Source organism: Panthera leo, chromosome C1 (genome assembly GCF_018350215.1).
Source record: "Panthera leo isolate Ple1 chromosome C1, P.leo_Ple1_pat1.1, whole genome shotgun sequence".
NCBI lineage: Eukaryota > Metazoa > Chordata > Mammalia > Carnivora > Felidae > Panthera > Panthera leo.
Window position 1 is genome coordinate 148,685,376 of NC_056686.1, and position 21,981 is coordinate 148,707,356.

Consider the following 21,981-nt stretch of genomic DNA (forward strand, 5'->3'; position numbering starts at 1 on the left):
AGCAGCATTGTCCTGACACATCCTATAGTATTAATACCTGTTCTTACTCTCTTAAAAATAATTTATGTTCAAATGTTGGCTCCTGTTCTGTGAACTTGCTAAGTGAAATAACCAATGTCTGTCAAATGTAAAAGGAGAATGTCAGTAGGAAATGAAGGTCATCTTAATTATCTCAAAACCAATGAACCAATAAAGCGTCAAATATTGTAGAATAAACAGTGATGGCTTTCAGCAGAGTTAGACGCAAGATAAACATTTAGAGAGGTCATTGTTTGTCCCTTTTCAAATGTGACTTGAGAACTACCTTGGCATTTTAATTGTAACTGAGCATATCTATAACAACCTAAAAGGGGAAACAATGAAATATGCCATCAAAGTAGGTGCTTAGAAATTTTCTATGTTTGGTTGGTGCCATTACTTTGTCCAGCTACTTAAGTAACATTTAATTAACTGCACTTGACATGGTGTCCTCCTGGTGGTAAGAAAGAGTGAGAATGCCTACCAAATCCTAATGACTTAAAACTCAGCCAGTGAGTTTAGTAACTATCTGATCAAAGAGATTAAGTCTACTTTAAACATATAATAAACCCTTCAAATGACTTCGGATTAAATCAGATGTTTTAGATAAATGAGAGATTAGGGCATAGAAATAAGTGTGATGTTAAGGCCACCAGGACCATTACATTCTTGTGAGGAAAAGAGCAAGATTTTCCATTGATTCACAGTTTTCAATGAGGTTACACACATTGTAGAAATCCTTTTATGTTAATAGGATAATGGAGCTTAAAAATCATCAGTCTCTAGAGTAATTTCCTGACACCTCAGATCTTCCCCTTACATCTTCACCACGGTGGTCAATGGCACCATCATCCACAAACATGGTGGTTGCTCAAGCCAAAAACCTATTCCTCTCTCACCCCACATCTACTAGCAACAATTCCTATTCTCCAAGGGATCTTTGAATTTCTCTCCTTGTCTCTATATTCACTACCCCAATTCAACACTGAAGTAGCCCCCAAACTGGTTTCTCTGCTTCCATTTTCTGTCTTTCTCTAAGCTGCTCTCTATGTAGCAGTCACAGTTATTTTTTAAAATGTAAATCAAGGGACACCTGGGTGGCTCAGTTGGTTGAGCTTCTGACTTTGGCTCAGGTCATGGTTTGTGTGTTTGAGCCACAATAAAATAAAATAAAATGTAAATCAAACAATGCCCTTCATCTCCTTGAAGTCCTTTTGTCATTCTATACCAGGACTATAAGCTTCACATTTTTGCATTCTTCCTGCCCCCTCTCCTAGGATCCCCTCAAGCCACACTGGTCTCCTTTTTGATTATTAAACATGGCAAGCCTTGGCCGGCCTTTGAGCTTTTACACTAGTAGCTGTCCCCTGGCTGGAATGTTCTTCCTCTGCTCCTCCAGAGGTTTGTTTTTTTTTTTAAGTTCTAGCTTAAACATCACCTCTTTGGAGAGCTTCCCCTGACCGTTCTGTATGAAGTAGCAGCCCCAACCCAGGTTGTTCACCATCACATCACCTATCTCCTCAAAGCTATGATCGCAACTATAATTACCATGTTTCTCCTGTGTGTGCATGTTTACTGCCTAGCGTAGAAGCCCCAGGAGGAGTAGGGACTGTGCCTTGGTCTCTGCCACAGCCCACGTCCCTGATGCAGGTGGCCCTCAATACAAATCCAGCAAAGTGAGCACTAAACAAACAAATCAACTTACAGATTGCTCTGCTGAGACACATAGTTGGCTTCTATTTGGAAGAATTTGGGGCTCAAGTGCGTGCCAATTAGTAAAGGTGACTGAAGAGCCATTGGACCATTCAAAGGAAACTGGAATTTTATTGCTGCTCAAACCAATCCATGTTTCTGATGCATTTTCTGTAAGAGAGAAATGTAAACTACAGGAATCCTATTAATGCAAAGGAGATAATGCACCAGGCCTGTTATAAATGATTTCTTCTTTATTTTTTCATGTGATAAAACCTTTTAAGTCTCAGTATAAAATATCTACTGAAACCTGTTCCCCCTATACTATCCCATCTGCTTGACTCAGACCTTGTAAGTGGGGCAGAGTATGAGCTAAAGCCAATGCAAGGACAAAGCTTAAGAGCAAGTCAGATTGCTGGGACTCTAATTAGTTCCTGCTACTGTCTGAAAAGTATATTTGATCAGTATGGTTTTGCTTTTGCCTAGATAAAGGAAAAATAGGAAGGTCAATTGGATTAGGAAAAGGACCTTTAAAAGAAAAATCTTTACAATATATTTTTTCTTGACTTCTCTCTCTCTCTCTCTTTTTTTTTTTTTTTTTTTTTTTTGCCATGGGAAAAAGAGGAGCAGAAACTCTTAGAAGTATTAAAATGGGAGCAATGGGGTTGCCAGAAAAGTAAATAAAGTTTGACAGCCCAGGTAAGGTGAAAAGACCCTAGGAGGCTGAGAGAAACGTTCAAGTGCCCCTATTGAGACAGAGGCAGCCACAGGATTCTTTTAATCTCAAATGCAGAAGGTGAGAAAAAGTGACAGAGAGGATTTTTGTTTTTACTCGAAACTAAAACCTAACTTCCAAAAGGTCACCAGTGTAGACTCTGTAGATTTTTTTTTTTCATTAAAAAAAAATTTACTCTAACTCAGTGATTTCAATGTTTTTTAGAAGAATTCCATGTCAAATACAAGACACAGGGGGAGGCCTGCTCTGATGCACGGAAGGTGGGTGCAGGCCCAGGAGCTCAGAATTCCTGAACCATGGCACACAGCTTGAAAACCACCAAACCTTTCACTGGCTACAGTTATTAAAATCCAATTATTTATCTAAGGAATTCCATTACTACTTAGATCACATGACCATAGCACATGACTGCTATCTAGTGGCCATAAAGCTAAATTACAGGTTTAAGTTTCATGTTGTTTTTTTTTAGTGTTTTTGGAACTTCAGATATATATACCATAAATCATCACTTTTACATAGCTTAACTTCTTTTCAACTCCACTAATAGAGATAGTGACTGTATTATATTTCATACCTCTTAGTTCAAAGACATGTGGCACTTACCATCTCCAAGGAGGGTTATAAGAAACTCCACCTGTGCTAATGAAGCAATGTTTATTAATGTGCTGTTGTCACACTGGCAAGAATGCAAAGCTTCCTTCCAGGTCTTTTTTTCTTTCTGAAGTTTATAGCAGTTACGATTATGGGGATTCCAGCCAGGCTCACAGTAGGTAGTGTAATATTTCCAAGCATCTTTTTCTTTTTAAAACAATGAAAAACAATGTCATTTTCCACAATTTTTAACATGTTACTTGTTAGCCTTAATAGAAATTGCCATCAATATATGATTATTTTAAAAATTTGAAAAATAGAGGCATATGAAACAATAACATATAAATCATCTACATCTTCAGAGTTGAGAAGGATTCACTATAGGATCTAGATCTAGATTGAATGGATCTCAGTGCTTTATTTTACAGATGAGCTAAGGTACAAAGAGGTAAGGAGACTTGGTGAAGGTCATAAGCCAAAGTGAACCGTCAGGGCTAGATGTAAAATTTAGCAGTCAGAGTTCTGCATTTAGAAAAATTTTTTACACCAAAAATGAGTATTATGACACACAATATAAATGGTATTCCGAAGATTTTATGTACAATATGTAGATATTTATCCTCAGCTGAAAAAAAGCCTGAAATTCTGGTTACTTCCTCCAAAGCAGAGTTGACAAATAGCTTTCACCTTTAGGGTATGTCTGAGTGTCTGTGTTGTCCTTCTGGGTTCATATGGACCCTGGGTTAGACTTACAGAACAGTTCCAGGATGCTTTGGCACTAATAGGGAAGGCAGTGGTATGCATACGAACTTTTGGCTCTCCCTTTCCAGAAGTTTGTCCCCAACCTGGTAATTAGCATTTTTACTTTATTTTATTAACTACAACTGAGTGCCTCCCTTAAGCACTAATTTAGTTAGATATAGCTCCACTGCTATTTGGGAAATGAGACATTGTTTTAAAATTGCTCTGGGATGCTGAGCGCAAATGATATCTAAATATTTAGATATCATCTACCCCAGTGGTTTTCAACCAAGGGGTCATAGAACCCCTTTTGAAATTAAAACCATAAACTTTGCTCTATGGGTAAGATAAAAAGATAAAATAGAAATTTCTCTGATTGAAGCAGGGTGGAGCCAAGCAAAGAACCTTCAGATCCCAGAAACAGTTTGAAGACACTGGACTAGGTCACTGAAAGAATTTGTTAAACCTGAAGCAACGGCAAAGAATCCAAACTAATTTAGCTTAATTACCCTCATTTGTGGTCTTTGGGCTTCAATTAGTAGAACCTTAGAGTAAATAAAAGAGAAGAAAAGAAGGATGGCAGGAGGGCATAAGAAAGAAACGAGTAAGAGAGGAAGAGATGGAAGGGAAGGACATAAATAGCAATAGCAATTTCAGCATGTTCTTGACATAGTGAAAACTCTACATAAAAAAATGGCACAATGCTTCCCCCCCCCCCCCCACACACACACCCTGATTCCACCATTCACTTAGGGTTAGCCACTTAAAGGAAAATGAAAGTTAACGTCTGATTGTAAGGAATAATATTTTAAAATGATAATTCTAGGGGCACCTGGGTGGCTCAGTTGGTTGAGCGTCCGACATCGGCTCAGGTCACGATCTCGCTGTCAGTGAGTTTGAGCCCCGCATCGGGTTCTGTGCTTCCAACTCAGAGCCTGAAGCCTGTTTCAGATTCTGTGTCTCCCTCTCTCTCTGCCCCTCCCCCACTCATGCTCTGTCTCTCTCTCCCTCTCTCTGCAAAAATAAATAAACATTAAAAAAATTTATAAATAAATAAAAATGATAATTCTTTTTATTTTAAATCTGGAGTTCCTAATTATGCTGGTCATGATTCTTCTAAATATGGTTATGTTTTTATGTCTACTTTCTGAGTTAAGACATTAACTCCCACAGAAACTAAAAAGAGCCAGGAGACCTTAAAAACAAATAATTGGGCTTTAGGTATTAGATTGTAATTAGGTAGTATTTAAGTCTTAGTTGCACATAAAAGTTTGTATGTTATTTTGAGGAGGATGGTTATAAGAGACTCAGAGTATGGTAGGAGATCAATGAAGTAAAGAATTTTATAAAACTGTGTTCTAATTTATATTTAATTTCTAAGGTAACCATCATTAAAACTCAAAACTAGACTAGAAAAGGAAGCATATCTTGTTTTTCTAACGCAAAACAACTCAATTAAAGAAATTAGAAGAAATTAAAGAAAAAGCAGCAGAAATTGTCTTCTATGCTTAGGTCCTTTGCTTTGGTTTTTAGTGAAAACCTAAATGCATTTGTTAAATTCGTGGTGCCTTTGGAATAACAGATATTATCTGCTTACATATTTTTATTCATGTAACTATAAAACCCAGCCCTAGCTGCTTAAATTGTGAATTACTAGCAAAAATGTAAATGAATTTGAATACATTGAGATGACAAGTAAGCAACTCATAAAGCCAACTTAAAGTAAAATCACTTACCAGTCACTTCTTGATCACTGTGGTTTAGATACTTTTTACATATATAAGGCAAGGTAGACCCACAATCCCGACTCTGCCAGGCATTTGGCATCAATGAATTCAATGTTCCACAATGATACTCAACAAATGGCTCAAAACTTATTTCTGAAAATACAGTGTATGTGTGTTTAATGTTAGAGGCAAAAGTGGTTAGTTTAAAATATATTGATGTCATTTTATTTATTCAAGTATGATATATTTGACATATGTTAAGTGTGGTGTTTTAGCATCAAGGAGATAGCCCTTCTCTGGCATGTGTGACAAATCCTAGAAGATGCTATATTATATCTATGATTTTGCAGTTGAAGTCCAGACATGACAATGAAATGATTTTTCAAAGATAGCAATAGCTGATTTTGTTTTAAAGAAATATTTGCAGTTTGTTGCTATTTTTTAAAGCAGCTGACTAGAGTCTTGGCTCTAAACCAACCCTCCTGCAACCTTGGAGAAACAGCTTACCTTCTTGACCTCCATTTTCTTGTCTGGAAAAGCTTGCCTTATAGGAATTCAGGCAAGCTTAAAAATGTTTATAAACCACTTTTAAAATAACATGACTTCTATATGTGTGGGACATAGCTGCTGTGTAAGGCTGTGGGATAATGCTACCCATCAAAGGCACATAAAACACTGCAGGTACCTGGGTTCCAGTTCAGATAGTTGAGCGGCGTTCTATCAGACCACTGCCAGCCAGCATTTTCATCCAGTTGATTCAGACCTATCCACATTTCCACCGCTTCACTGCCCAAGTGCTCTAAAATGAAGAGAAAAATAAGAGTTTGAACACGAGGGAACAAACACCCCCCTCCCCACAATGATACAATTCTTTCTTGTTTTCTCATTCCTGAAGGATATAGTCATAAATGAATTGCAGTCAATGACAGAGAAGGGTTTTAAGTGCTACTAAACCCCACTCTGATGCTTCAGAGTAACAAAGTCAGGCTCTGGCATCTTGAGAAACACCGCATTCTTATAAAGGCTCACTAACAGCAGTTCTTGAGCTGTGAAGGGCTTAATCTAAGCATCCAGAAGTGCTGCCTTTAAAGGATCATCAGTCCACCCAAGAGTGCATGGTTGCACATCTGAGACCATCTGATTTGCATGAACTCATGCAATTAAGGGTTTTGGATGGGGGAGGAGGAAGTGTCCAGGAAGTCCACTCCAGAAAGTGCCCCTCTGTCTGTCCTCTCTTGCTATGTGTTCCTGGTAGCAGCTTTGGCTTGGAGGCTCAGGACTGCAGTTTGCTGAGGTTACCATAGGCTCCAAGTAAGGGGAATAGGAAGAAGTGATGTTAAATCTGTATAATGGGTATATGTGTGTGCACATAAAATTTTCTGTATTTTTCAATATTTTTGAAGTATTTCACAGTTAAAAAATTAAACAATGTAAAGAACTTTTTTTATCGGGATCTAGCAAGGAAGAGAAAACATAATTATTGCTAGTGAATGGAGACGAGTCCTCAAATTTAAGAAGGTATGCCAAAGCAAGCAGCAATGGGGGTGGGGTGGGACGGCTGTCCAGTGTGAGAGCCAGTAGGAGTTGTGTGACTAAGAGGAGAAGCATAATCCAAGGGACCAGAGTATCCAGGCAGGCTGGAGCCATACAATGTTGCATCTTCAGCTGGGATTGGGAGAAGGCTTTCTGTCAGGCTGCCTCTGTGGCCCCTGCTCCCAACCGCTGTGCCATAGCTCCTCACATTTTAATTTAACCCCATTTTTGTTAGAGATGCTATGTATAAACATGTATATTGGTATGCCTATGCTGAAAAACATGGTTCAAAATTAGAGAATTAGGGGAAATTTTTCTTTGGTTTTTCTTTTGTTACCTGAATTAAAAAAATTATTCTAGAATAAAAGAAAATAAAAGAAATAAAAATAAATAAAAGCCAGCCCAAAATGTAGAAGGCGAACCAGGGAGAAGTATGTAATGGAAATTAAGGGATGGATATTTTTGACTGCATAAAAATATTATATAGTTGTTTAAATGATGCTTTTAAAGTATTTAAAATAATTAGAGATTTTACTGACATTGAGAATAAAATGCAACCTACTAAATTAAAATATTAATAATATTTCTGAATTTGGGGATTATGGCTCCCCAAAAAGAGAATGGATTCACCAAACTGATCATGTACAATGCCAAAAGGAAAGCCACAATACTTTCAAAATGATCTACACAGTGTATATTATAGTTTATGATTATATTTCAGTTATTTTGCTTTAAAAAATAAAAGAACTTCCTTTAAAATCCAACAAAATTTATTATAGGATACATTTTAAACAAGTCTCAGAAACTTAGTAAAAGTTGATTTCTCATCAGATCATGGAGGTAAAAAAAAATAAAAGAGACAGAGACTCAGTGAAAGTGACTAATTTTGTGACACTCTCAAATGTTGCCACTTAATCTTTTAATATATAAAAGGAAGCACTTTTCTCTTTGTCTTATGGTTCATCTGTATCAGAACCCAATATATTTGAACCAGATGCAGGGGACTGAGACTGAGGCCCTGGCAGGTAAGACTTGTGTCAGGAAAACTCATGGTTTATGCTGGTAGTTTCAGAATAATTACTAATCGCATCCCCTTTTATTCTAAAAAGAGTCTCAGTTTGAATGATCAATTGTATGACCACCCCAAGTATAAACACCAGTGTATTCACATAATAAATGAGTCAGCAGCATCCTCTGTGATTGAACATTTCAGTTACATGGTGGAAAACTGGAAGAACTTAACCCACTTAGGAAAGAGAAAAAATGGGGTTGTAATTCTGAAACCCCAGAAATCCCTAAACAGAAACAGCATACCATTCACTGGTCCCCCCTTTCCAAATTCCTGCGGCATTTACACAGAGTCTCTTTCTAACGTCATTTTGATTAGTCCTTTCAGTAACACTATCGGATTAAATAGTGGGCATTGTGATGACAGGAGGCGGCATGGAAGATGGATTGACAAGGTAGAGAAATTTTCCCATTTCATATCAGGGCAAATGCCAAGCAGTATTTTCAAATAACCTAATTAAAATATTAAAATATTAATTATTCTTATCTTAGAGGTATTTCAAATACCGTCTGTGCAGTTGTTTTAACAATACACACAAAAATCATTGGGTAATTTATAATGTGTGTTTAAGGTTACAACAGCTGTTTATTTAGCTTTACGACTACATTGGCTCACAGTTCTGTAATAATGAACTCAAACATAAATTATTTTGGATATTTCTTGGCATTTGTGACAGCTTAGATAATTCCTTATAACTATTAATGTTCACCAGCAATTAGCAAAAAACTAGACTATTCTCATCATTAAAAAAATACCATGGTCAGAACAGGGTTCTGTCTTTATGAATAGACTTCTGTTTTCCTAAACAATCCCCGAAGTCTAATTATAGAATTGTGGTATTTAAATCAAAGTCTCTGACATATCTTACTTCTTTAATCATTATTCAAGTTTGATGAGTAAGTCCAAACCTTCTTATTAGAAATTCTGACAGTCAAGATAGGTAACAAGTATAATTCATAAAGGGTATGCAAAATTTTTCTGTAAAAACCATTACAGGCTAATAATGATATTAGAAACTGGTGTTTTCCCTGCAATATGACTCACTGAAATCAGTTTTGATCATAATTTCCCACTTTTGCCTGTCTGTGGGCAAAAGGGGCAAATCTGCCCTGTTCACGCATTTGTTACGTTCCTTCTGGAAGGTATTGATGACTTTCAAAAGCTTCCTCTTCCACCCAGTGAATCCACTTCCACAAACTTGTAGAGAAATAATTGGGGATCTATGCCCAAAGGTAAGTGCAGGGATGGTTTATAAGAGCAACAAATAAATAAAAACAAAATAAATAATTTTACCTATCTATCACTATCTAATAGTAGGGGGTTAGATAAATATATTCTTGGTAACCTATAATACTAGGTAACCATTAAAAACCATGATACAGACCTATATTTATAGACATGGGCAGATGTTCATTATATGCTGGTGCATGAAACAAGCGTATTATCAAACCGTGTGCATAGGTGTTAAATGGTTAACACACATTGAGTGTTTGTTATTTTCTAAGACTTCATCTGCATCATAACGTGTAATCTGTACTGCTAACAAGTAGCATGGCTATTATTTCCATTTGATAGGGGGGGATTTGAGGTACAGAGAGGTTAGGTCACTTGTAGGAGGAGCTCTGCTAGTAAGTGGTAGAGGCAGGAGTCAAACTCAAGCATATGGTTCTCTGGTTCCTGCTCCTAACCACCATGAAATAACTGCCTCCTGTATTTATTCAGTACTATTTTCCATAGACACTGTATATGCATGCATGCCTTCACATGTTTTGGGTTTTGTTTTTTTTTTGTTTTTTTTTTTAGAAAAACATGATTGCTCCTGGATTATGGAATTATGGGATACTTTTCTATCTTTATGCTTGAAATTTGAAGAATATTCTAGGGGTGCCTGGGTAGCTCAGTCAGTTAAGCATTCAGTCTTGATTTCAGCTCAGGTCATGATCCCAGGGTCATGACTCCACGCTAAATATGAAGCCTGCTTGGGATTCTCTTTCCCTCTGCCCTACTCATGCTCTCTCTCTCTCTCAAAAAAAAAAATTATTCTAGAATAAACATGTACTACATGTGCAATAAAATTTGAAAAAAAAGCATCAGAAACTTATGAGTCACTAATTTTGTGATATTTTCAAATGTTTCTAAAATTTTTTTAAAAGCTGTGTGTATACATCTACAAACATATTTCACCTATAAAGGAGAAGTAAGAGGAAAGTTTAGGTGATAGGTAAAACCCAAGATCCAGCCTTTTAGCATAACTCTTTGACATATTATTGTCTTATACTGTTAGTTAATATGTGTGTGCTTTTGCTTTTCCAACTAAATTTAAGTTCTTTGTCATGTAAGAGAAGGCCTATGTACCTATGCATACTGACTGACAGGTGAGATTTTGTTTAATTAATAAAGGACTTAGGGGTGCTTGGGTGGCTCAGTCGGTTGAGTGTCTGACTTCAGCTCAGGTCATGATCTCACAGTCCGTGGGTTCGAGCCCTGCATCGGGCCCTGTGCTGACAGCTCAGAGCCTGGAGCCTGCTTTGGATTCTGTGTTTCCCTCTCTCTCTGCCCCTCCCCTGCTCATGCTATGCCTCTCTCTGTCTCAAAAATAAATAAAACATTTAAAAAATTGAAAAAAATTAATAAAAGACTTATTCATTAATAGCAGCTGAATAGCTAAGATCTCCAGCAGAGCAGGAATCTGTATGTAAGTTTAGAAGTCTCCCAGATCCACTTTTAGAGCTGCAAATTCTCCGGGGTCCCTTGCTGGGGCTTCAATTCCTCTTTTCCAAGGGAGAGAAAATAAAGAATATATGCCCAGGTGCAAATGGAATGTCCCAGCATACAGGTCACAATTCTGGGTGTGAGTTGGCACCATATTAATAAAAGAAAAAATATTTTTAAGGGACTTTTTATTTATTCAGAATATATTTTTGCATACCTGGACATAACTGTTAACAAGTCATTTTAATTGCATTAATATCAGTGTGCATCATCCCCCTACTTACTCCTTATGAAGTTTTCTTCGTTCTCATCTGCAATACTTAGTAAAGCTCCTCCTTGCATCTGGCATGAAGAATGTGCTTCACTCCAGGAAAGAGAGGAAAGCAGGTTGAATTGGTAGCAAATGTGTGAATTGAGATCCTTCTCCCAGACAGCATCACAACCCACTTCTGCAGATGCTGAAAACAAAGTCCATTACAACATTAACTATAATCCTATTTTATATAAACAACAAGGTATTTTTCTAAAATGAATTTGAATGGAATGATTCCAACTTCAACCTCTAAAACTTCAGTGCCTTATTGATTCTTCTTTACGTCTTTATGATGAAATATACATTGTTATCCCACTGGCACTTTATGGTTCAACTCTTTCAAGATTTCAGGAAATTCAAGAAATTATCAATAAAGAAGGTCCAATCCCTTCTGGGAAAATAAGAGAAGGCATTTTTAAAAGGAGGAAATAGATGTGAAGTATTTGTGAAAATAACATCTGAGTTCCTTAAAAAGCAGTCATTTAGAGCTTTATACTGAAAGCATTTAAATGTTTATTTGAGACACATGCAAATGTTGTATCAAAAAGCCTTTTCCCCCAAATACCAAAATGCTAGGTGGGATAAAAGAGATACAGTTGAAATATGAGTCTGAAATGAACATAAGTTTTTAAATGAACCCTGAGAACAGGAACACTGATACTCAATTTAAGATAAAATTCTTTCAGCCAAAAGGAAGAGAAGTAAAATCCACTTGTGAAACATTGCATAGTATGCTTAAAAGTAAATTTAATGAAGTGTGAAATGTGGATCTGAAGTCTAAAGTTTATTGAAATAACAGAAAATAAAGACCTACTTTGGGTGATTTTGCTAAAATTTTAAATCAATCCCCAAGATGAACTAAGCAGCCATAGTGATGACCTGAAATCAAATTCAGCCAAAGAATTTGAAGAAAATGTGAAAATGTAGAAAATGCAAAACATGTTACAGCATGAGTGTAACTGATGGACAGGCAATCTGCTAAAATCTAGAACATTATTTCCCAAAGTGTGATCCACAGAGTAATACAACTTCACAAGCTCTTTAAGAAGAGCTGGGACATAATGCATATATAACCTCCAAGTTCAAAATGTACGATAGCATAGAAAAGGCTCTGAGAAGGTCTGTAGTAAAGAAACAGCTCAATTTTAATTTGGTTATACCTCAAACTTACTTAACAATGAAATCTTTTTTGTTTGTTTCTTTTCTCCATAATACTTAGATGGTTCCCTTGGGAATGTGAAAATTTGTTTTCATGTCTGATTACAATGTGCTTTCCCCAGAACTGAGTTAGTTAAGTAGACGTTATTAAACCACATATAACTCTAAAGCTGTCTATAGAGTCTTCTGACTGATACATGAATTTATAGAAGGATCCATGATTGAAGGAGGGCAGAAGAGAAAGCTGTCATCAAGTAGGGGCAGAAGACAAAGCTATCATCAAGTAAAAATTAAGGAAAGGAGAAGAAAGGAAGGAGGAATATTTCAGTAATCATTCTTCTCTGGTGTCTGAAATTTCCCCATTGAGAATGGGTTTTTAGAGATTGTCTTCAGTTAGAATGTTAGATCATCCCTGAGATGAACAACACAGTAAGTGTTAATAGACATAATAATAGACAAGCTCAGCCCTGTTCATCTGGTGTTCATCTCTCATGAGGCCATGAGAGAAGGGTAGGGGGTGGTGTCTACAGTTTCAATTTGCATAAAAATCATCTAGTAGCTTGTACAGAAAATGTAGATTCCTTGTTCTCAGTCCCAGGGATTCTGAATTAGGTCTGAGGTGGGATTCAGGAACCTGCATTTTAAACATATTCCTGATTCTAATCCAGGTGGTTCACAAAGCAAACACCAGCAAATATTGACTTGGAAGAAAAAAATTAAAGCACTTCCCAAGGAGTGCATGCAGGTCTGAGTAGCCCTTTACTACTAGAAGATAGTAGGATGTCAGAGGGGAGAGATGTAGGTAGAAGATACCAGAAGGGGAAATTGGGGGAGGATGTCAGGAAGAGAGATCTGGACATAGGGTACCTGCCTCTCATCTCCTGCCATAAGGAAAGATTCGATAATAAATCCTAATTATAAGTCTTCAGGCCACAGCCATATCATGATATGTAAAGGTCTGAAGGACACTTCAATTGATCTCATTCCCATTTTTGCCAAGAGTTGGGCCTGCCCTTTCAATGGACATAGACTGAGCTGTGTAGACACAGCTTTTTGCAATAACCTGCATCAGTTCCATACATTGCACAGTTGAGATGGGAGGCTTACAGGTGATCCTGTCTCTGCTGCAAATTACACAGCCCAGTTTTGTTAGATTGTCCTTGGTTTGGATTATCTGTGCCAATTCTTATGGTTAATCAAAAGGAAACTTCCAGTCAAATGTTTGCAACAGGTGCCTATATTCTTCTAACAAGTAAGTTCATTTGTCACTGAATTTTTTTATGTTCATTTTTTTTGAGAGGGAGGAGGGGCAGAGAGAGAGGGGGACAGAGCATCTGAAACAGGCTCTGTGCTGACAGCAGAAAGCCCAGTGTAGGGCTCAGACTCATGAACCTTGAACTCATGAACCAGGAGATCATGACCTGAGAGGAAACCAAAGTCGGATGCTTAATTGACTGAGCCACCCAGGTGTCCCTGACATTTGGTTTTAACTAAAATATTAAGAATTTGTACTTCTGTGCAGTCAGACACAAGTCTTCTCTCTTCTTCTCTAGGTAGACTGTGTGTCACTCCACGGATCTTATTTGAAGGTTGTATGGTAACAAATGGGATGAAAGTGCTACCCTGGGCCTGGGCACTGGGATGTGCTGTCCTGATTTCCCTTCAGGATCGAAGGCCTTATTTCTGCAGCTGTCAGCAGACACATTCCAGTATTAATTAGACCTTTTTCAAGGACTGCCTTTGCAGAAGTCACTTTCCCCAATATCTCCTTTTCCAAAGGCGGCCTGCAAACTATGACTGGTCCGTGCAGGGCTATAGGTCCCTCCTCTCCCTCAACTGGGAGTAATTCCAGCCTGAGAACTTCTCATAGAGTCAGTCTAGGGGTCACCAGGCCTGCATCACAGTCCTGCACAATGCTACTTTCTTCCCTTGCTTTCCACATGTATTGATCCTTGAACATTCCCCAAGAGACCTGCTGTTCATCTCTGCCTCAGAGACTGCTTCCCAGGAACCCACTTGGCATAGGCTCCCACCTTGGCCTGGAGCATTAACATTTACTTATTCTTATTTTTCTTGCTTCTTCATACATAGTCTCTCTTCCCAAGCCACTGAAAATCGCAAGATTGAAGGCTGGTGTCTCAGGTGCATTTAATTATTCTTGAAAAATTCTAAGGGCTGGAATCATATTGTTATTTTTCTTTGCATCTATGGTTGTCTTTATACTGTTTCTTCTGTCACTAAATTATGAGCTCCTTAAGGAAAGCAACTGTGTCCTATATATCTTTGTATCTCCTACTATTTGATGAAAGAGTACAAAATATTTTTGCACCATGTTATAAATAGGTGATTCTCCCCTTCCCCCAAGTATACCTCTCTTCTAATGAACTGAAGTCTATTCATGTCAACGCTGATTTTATTATGGATTTTGACTGGGATGCAGCCATTCCTTTCCTCTGTTAACATGGCTGTTTTTTCTTCCCTAAGGATACAGCCTTGCCATTGTCCCAAGTCAACTGTCTCTTGCCACTTTAAAAAATTTTTGAGTTCTTCAAAAAAATTAATTCTCATATTATTAGAGCAACTCCAAGCTATAAAGTTATTATTTTCTCTCTATTTTGTCTTTATTATTATTATTATTATTATTTTAAAATATTTATTTACTTTTGAGAGAGAGAGTGCAAGCGGGGGAGGAGCACAGAGAGAGAGAGAGAGGGAGACACAGAATCCGAAGCAGGCTCCAGGCTCTGAGCTGTCAGCACAGAGCTCAACACAGGGCTCAAGCTCACAAACTGTGAGATCATGACCTGAGCTGAAGTCGGACATTCAACCAACTGAGCCACCCAGGCGCCCCTAGTCTTTCATTTACTCATCATATAGTTGGTGGGTATCTGCTCTCTGCAAAGTGTTGGTAAATCTCATGTAAAAAGAATATCAGACCAAGTCAGGACCTCCTGCTGTACATTCCCAATGCCTTACAGGGCTTCTTGGTAGCCCTGATCACAACTGAAATTAAATGATGTATTTAATTTTTCTCATTAGTTCTCTGTTTTTCCTGATAAAATGTAAGTATCAGGAAAGTAGGTACCATGTTCCATCTTTTTCATGCTATTTCCCAAGCATATCCATCTGCATTTAAAGGGAATTGGGTAGAGGAGAATATACTATCAAAGGAAGCTGAGAAATGGTGGCCACAAAAGAAAGAAGAGAGCTAGTAGATGTGGGTCCTGGAAGCCCAAGAAAAGAGATGGTGTGAATTTTGTTACATGTTGCTAAATCTTTAAGTTGAGGACTGAGTCCATAAGTGAGCATGGAGCACTGTTTCAACAGAGGAGCCCAATCATTTGCCTTCTCTATGCCTGCACCCAACAGGGGAGCACAGAAAAGTCATTCTGATCATTTGATTATCAACCACCCTCAATACTTCCTGGAAGCACTGCTAGTTTTCTCTAGTAAGCTTGCTCTCCAGCAGCCAAAATACTCATTTCACACTTTTTCTGTTGTCCAAACTTTTTGTTACTTCTTCCCCTTCTTCAGAGAGAAAGTCTACAGCCACTGGACCAGTTTTTCCTCATCTTCTCCTATGACCTAATCAATCAAACTTCTTGGACCTGTACCACCCTCTCCCTCTTCAGAAATTGTCCTTACATCTATGCAAGGCCAGTCTGTCCATCTATGTTCTAGATCCTACTTCCTCTGTCTTCTGAGAGATCATATATACACAGTCAATTGCTTTCACTTTGCTGTATCTTCAACCTCTCTCTGTTAGATCATTTCCACATGTATTCAAAGATGGTCTAGTGTCTCTCATCCTCAAACAATAAGAAACAAAAATACTTCCTCCCTTGACCTCCCCATCCCAGTCATTGCCTTTTCTCTACCCCCATTAGTCAAATCCTTTTATACACATACTATCTTCAATTACTCATCTCCCATTTACTCATTCAAAAAAATAAGTTTTATTGACATATACTTGACATGACATATAACTCACTTAAAGTATATAATTCAATGATTTCTAGTATATTCAAAGAATTGTGCAACCATCACCACAATTAGATTTAGAACATTTTCATCACTCAGGACCCATTAGTAGTCACTCTCCATTTCCCCCTCAATCCCTATCCCCACCTTCAGTCCAAGGCTGATCAGACTAATCTTGTCTCTGTCTTTATAGACTGTCGCTTATTCTGGACAGTTCATATAAATGGAATTGTATAATATGTGGTCTTTTGTGACTGGCTTCTTTCAGTTAGCATACTGTTCCTAGGAGTTGTCTATGTTGTAGCATGTACCAGCACTTTACTTCTTTTTATTGCCCAAAAATATCCCACTGTATGGCTATATTACATGTTATTTATGCCTTGATCAGTTGATAGACATTTGGGTTGTTTCCATTTTTGGGCTTTTATGAATAATGCTGCTATGAGCATCTGTTTATAGATTATTGTATGGGTACATGTTTTCATTTCTCCTAGATACATACCTAGGAGTGGAATTGCAGGATCATGTAACTCGATGTTTAACCTTTTGAAGAACTGACAGACTGTTTTCCAAAGCAGCTGTACCCTTTTACAATTCTACCAGTGGCAGATGAGAGCTTCAGTTTCTCTGTATCTTCATCAGCACTTGTTATCTGTCTTTCTGATTGTAGCCATCCTGCTGGTTGTAAAGTGGCATCTCATCGTGGCTACTGTTTGAATTTCCCTGATGGCTAAAGATGAGCATCTTTTCATGTGCTTATTAGCCATTTGTAAATCTTTTCTGGAGAAAAGTATATTCAGATACTTTACCCATTTTTGAATTGGCTTGTCTTTTGATTATTGAATTAATTAGAATTCTTTATATATTCTAGATATAAAGTCCCTTATCAGATATATGATTTGCAAATATTTTCTTCCATTCCATGGGTTGTCTTCTCATGTTCTTGATACTGTCCTTTGAAGCACAATTTTTTTTAATATTGATGAACTCCAATTTATCTATTTTTTTGTTACTTGAATTCTGATGTCATATCTAAGAACGCATTGCCATATTCAAGAGCATGAAGCTATGTCCCTATATATTTTTCTAAGAGTTTCAGTTTTATCTTTTCCATTTAAGTCTTTGATCTATTTGGGGTTAATTTTTTTATAAGGTGAGAGAGAGATAGGAGTTCCATTTCATTCTTTTGATTGTGAATATCCAGTTTCCCTTAGTATTTGCTGAAAGACTATTCTTTCCCCATTAAATTATCTTGGCATCCTTATCCAAAGTCAATGAACCATAAATGTGGACTTGCAATTTTATTCCAGTTTTTTAAAGTTTATTTATTTATGTTTTAGTAATCTTTACATCCAGCGTGGGACCCAGACTTACAACCCCAAGATCAAGAGTCGCATGTTCTTCCAAGTGATCCAGTCAGGCACTCCTAGTCAATTTTTTTTTGTTTGTTTTTACTCCTAGTCAATTTTGACAGTACTACATTGTCTTGATTACTATACCTCTGCATAAGTTTTGAAATTGGGAAGTATAAGTCCTCCAACTTTGTTCTCTTTTTCATTTCATTTTGGCTCTCTTGGATTCTTTGAATTTCCATATGAATTTTAGGATAAATTTTTCACTTTTTACGAAGAAGTCAGCCAGAATTTTAAAGAGATTGAGGTAATAGTGCCTTAGCAATATTAAGTCTTTTGGTCCCATGAGCATGGAATATGTTTTCATTTTAGGTCTTCTTGAACTTCTTTCAACTATATTTTGTAGTTTTAAGAGTATAAGTTTTTCACTTCTTTTGTTAAATGTTTCCCAAAGTATTTTATGTATTATTTTGGATGCTATTATAAATGGAATTGATTTCTTAATTTCTGGGTTGTTCAATGATACTGTACTGAAATACAATTGATTTTTGTATATTGATCTTGTATCCTATGAATGTGTTTATTACTTGTAATTGTTTTTTTTAATGGATTCGTTAGAATTTTATATGTACAAGATCATGTCATCTGCAAATAGAGATAGTTTTAATTCCTCTTTCCAATCTGGATGCCTTTTATTTCATTTTCTTGCCTACTTGACCTGATTAGAACCTCCAGTACAATGTTGAATAGAGGTGGTGACAGTGGACATTCTCATCTGACTCCTGATCATATGAGGAAAGCATCCAGTATTTCACCATTAATTATGTTTGTGGGTTTTTCATAGATGCTCCTATTAGGGTGAGGAAATTCCCTTCTGTTCTTGGTTTTTAGTGTGTGTTGTTTTTTTTTTTAATTCCATGAAGGGATGTTAAATTTTGTCAAATATTTTTTTTCTGCATTCATTGAAATAATCATGTGGCTTTTGCCCTTTTTCCTATTGATATGGGTATTATATTAATGGTTTTCAGATTTTAAACCACTTTTGCATTCTTGGGATAAATCATGGTATACAATTCTTTTTGTATGTTGTTGAGTTCTGTTTGCCAGTATTTTGTTGAGGATTTATGCATCTACATTATGAGAAATATTGGTCTGTAGTTTTCTTTCATTATAATGCCTTTGTTTGGTTTCAATATCAAGGTAATACTGGCCTCACAGAATGAATTAGGAAGTGTTCTCTCCTCTTCTGTTTTTCCATTTACTCTCTAACCCACTCAGTCTGGCAACTAGAGCACATCTTGTTAAGCCCATCAATGACCTCCATGTTGCCAAGTCCAGCAAACACTTAAGTTTCAGATCTTGTCAAATCAAGCCCGTCAGCCACATTTGGCAAGTTGAGCTTTCTCTCTTGGCAGATATACTCTCTTTTCTTGACTTTACATGCTTGGTTACACTTCTACCTCTTTGGCCGCCTAGTCTCAGTCTCCTTTGCTGGTTCATTCTTCTCTGGTCAAACTGAGTGTTTAGGTCTTAAGACTTGGGCCTGAACCCCTTTCTTTCTATTCTACACATACTCTAGACTATCTAATCCATTACTACAACTCTCAGATATTTAGAGGCCTTTACGTCTAACTGCCTAGTCCACATCTCACATGATTGACTGATATGTAACAAGTTCCAGTCTGAATGCTTGATTGTCTCTTCCAAATCTGTATCTCCATTAACTTAGCTATGCATATCAGAAACCTGGGGTCTTAATTAACATCTCATTTTCTCCCTTATCTCCTTTAAGTCTCTCCTTACCAGTGAGGAGTCCCACCTCCTGGTTAAAAATCTATATATGATTTTTCAGGCCTGACCATAGGCAATTACAAAGGTTTTACCTGGCAGACTTCATGGGGGAAGGATGCACTCCCACATCAGACTTGGCTCATAGCCAGTGCACTGAAGTCTCTGAAGGGAGTTTTAGTCAAAGACTCAGGTCCCCTGGCCCATCATGCTCTTCACTTGTTTGCATTCCTAGCCCTGGAACCTTCATTTCTAGGCCTCTTTATCTGTGGCCTTGGGATGATATCCTCTTCATGTACCTCTGCTGAGGTTGGGGTGGAGGAGGGGGAACTTTCTGAAGACACTTTTACTCACTCTGACTCTCACTCAGTCCTTTTCCACTACTAGCTTTTCTCCCCCCCCTTACCCTTGATCCCAGAGTCCACAAAACTGAGGAAGCTTTTGTTCAGAGCCCTCTGATCCTTTTGACCCTCAACCAGTGTGCCATTTCATAAGGAAAAATGGAACAAGAGGAGTTGGTGCTTCCTCCCACTTTAGGCTCTTGCTTACATCTGACAGTAAGTGATGAAAGGCTTTAACTCTTTCATTTTTGGCTTGTTGCTTGAATCAACCACTCAGGCACCCGACAGCTCAGCTCCTTCTCTCCAGCTCAGCTGTGTTCCTGACAATCACATCCTATTCAGTCTATCTCCAAATTAGATCTTCAATACATCTATTCTCCAATCCCCTTTCTGCTACCTAACCCAAGTCACCACTATCCCTGGGTCAACTACTGATGTGACCTTATAACTGATCTCCAGGATTTCTCTCTTACTCCCTTCTAAGCTATTTGCCATAAAGAAGTCAGAATGACCCTTAAAATTTTGTAAATCATTATCACATCACTGCTTAAGATCCTTTTATAGCTTCCATTTATAGTTAGAATTAGGTAACTCTTTACCCCTAGGACACCTTGAATTATCTTGCCTCTGCATGAGTTGACCTCTGCCAACCTCTCCAGAATGTCTTGTTCCTTTCTCCCTTACTCACTGTGCTCTTGCCACGTTGCCTTTCCTAGATAGTAGCAGTCACCTCTTTCCCTCCTCAAAGCCTTCAGACACATGGCTAGTGGCATGCTGGGAGTGATGGTGGGGAAGCAGTCACCCTCGACAGGTAACAGTATTTTATCACGGACGTTGTTTAGAATTGTCAGTGCATGTGCACGGTGAGTCAAAAGTAGATTAACCTGTAGTTGGTTTTATTATTTCTTTTCAGTTCTATTCAAACAATATATTCCCTTATTGCCGGTACACCCAGTGCTGACCAGGCCTATAGGCTTCTTTTCAGCTTGCCTCTTTGGTACACTGCTGCACCATGCACCTGTGAATGGATATCTCATCCCCTCACTTTCTATCTTGATAACGCTTACTCATCTCTTGGACTAGAGTTTAAATACAACATACTCAGGAACGCCTTCCTTGACTCACAAATTTAAATTAGATTTCTTACTGATAACAACATTTTGTTAAAGTAGTACTTATCAAAAATTGTAATTATATATTAATTTGGGTATCATTCTCGAATGTGAACTTCATTAGGGCAGGCACTATGACTTTCATCTTTCATGTTCATGGCTGTAATCTCAGCAGTGAGCTTGGCACATAGTAGGTGTTCAATACAAATTTGTGGGACTGAATGAATGAATGATTTGTGGAAGTGGAGATCAGGCATGCATTGTCATAGAAGTAAAGGAGAGACAGAGAAAATGAAAGCAAGGTGAAGAGGTATAGACAATTCTTTTGAACTGTCTGTTGGGGAGTGGTGAAAGACATGGGTGTTTTCAGGAGGCATAAGTGGGGATGAGGGTGTCCTACTATTTTTAAGATGTTATTTTAAGACATGAGCATGTTTGACTGCTAATGGAGAAGGATCCAGTAGAGTGGTGTGCACTGAAATTACTTAGAAGACTTGTTAAAACAGATTGCAGAGCTGCACTTCTAGAATTTCTGATATAGTTGTTTGCGGCTATGGCTGATAATTTGCATTTCTAGCAAGCCTGCAGGGAATGGTGATCCTGCCAGAATGGGGATCACACATTGAGAAACACTTAGATACAGGTTGGAGAAGGATGAATGTGGGGCTCTGGAGTCCAAGGGTGGGGGAGAATTTGCCTTAGGGTAGAAGGAGGAACACCATTGTACAGGATGGAGGAAAAAAGATGGGTGCAGACCCAAGTAGGTTTAAAGGTTAGGGAACAGGAAATTGTCAAAACTTCCCCTCTGATAGATCCTGTTTTCATTATGAGTAGGAATTGAGGTCATTTCAGGAGAATCAGGAAGGAGAATCGGGGGTAGGGTAAGAAGTTAGAGGAGGATAGAGAGGTTGGTAGTGTCACTGTGGTGAGCAAGTGAGCAGCATGACAAAAGACTATAGCATTGCAACCAGTGTTGAAGGCTTAGGTGAGGTTTGGAGTCATACATCCGTGTTAGTACCAATCTGCTCTGTTATACCATTGAAGTTAGTGGTAAAAAAACTGTATCAGCTGAATAAGGTTCAAGGGCAATCCTCAGGCTATTTCAGAGGTTAGTATC

The 21,981-nt window shown here is 37.8% G+C and overlaps 1 protein-coding gene across 1 annotated transcript in view; it reads right to left on the reverse strand.

The window, feature by feature from the left end:
* PLA2R1 (phospholipase A2 receptor 1) overlaps positions 1-21,981 on the reverse strand; it is a 125,115-nt gene that overhangs the window by 72,575 nt on the left and 30,559 nt on the right. Inside the window, exons 4-8 of the mRNA XM_042948930.1 lie at positions 11,104-11,277; positions 6,191-6,304; positions 5,515-5,658; positions 3,050-3,244; positions 1,724-1,881 (exon numbers count right to left, since the gene is read on the reverse strand). Of these exons, the coding sequence (XP_042804864.1) occupies positions 1,724-1,881; positions 3,050-3,244; positions 5,515-5,658; positions 6,191-6,304; positions 11,104-11,277 (785 nt within the window). The remainder of the gene's footprint in view (positions 1-1,723; positions 1,882-3,049; positions 3,245-5,514; positions 5,659-6,190; positions 6,305-11,103; positions 11,278-21,981) is intronic.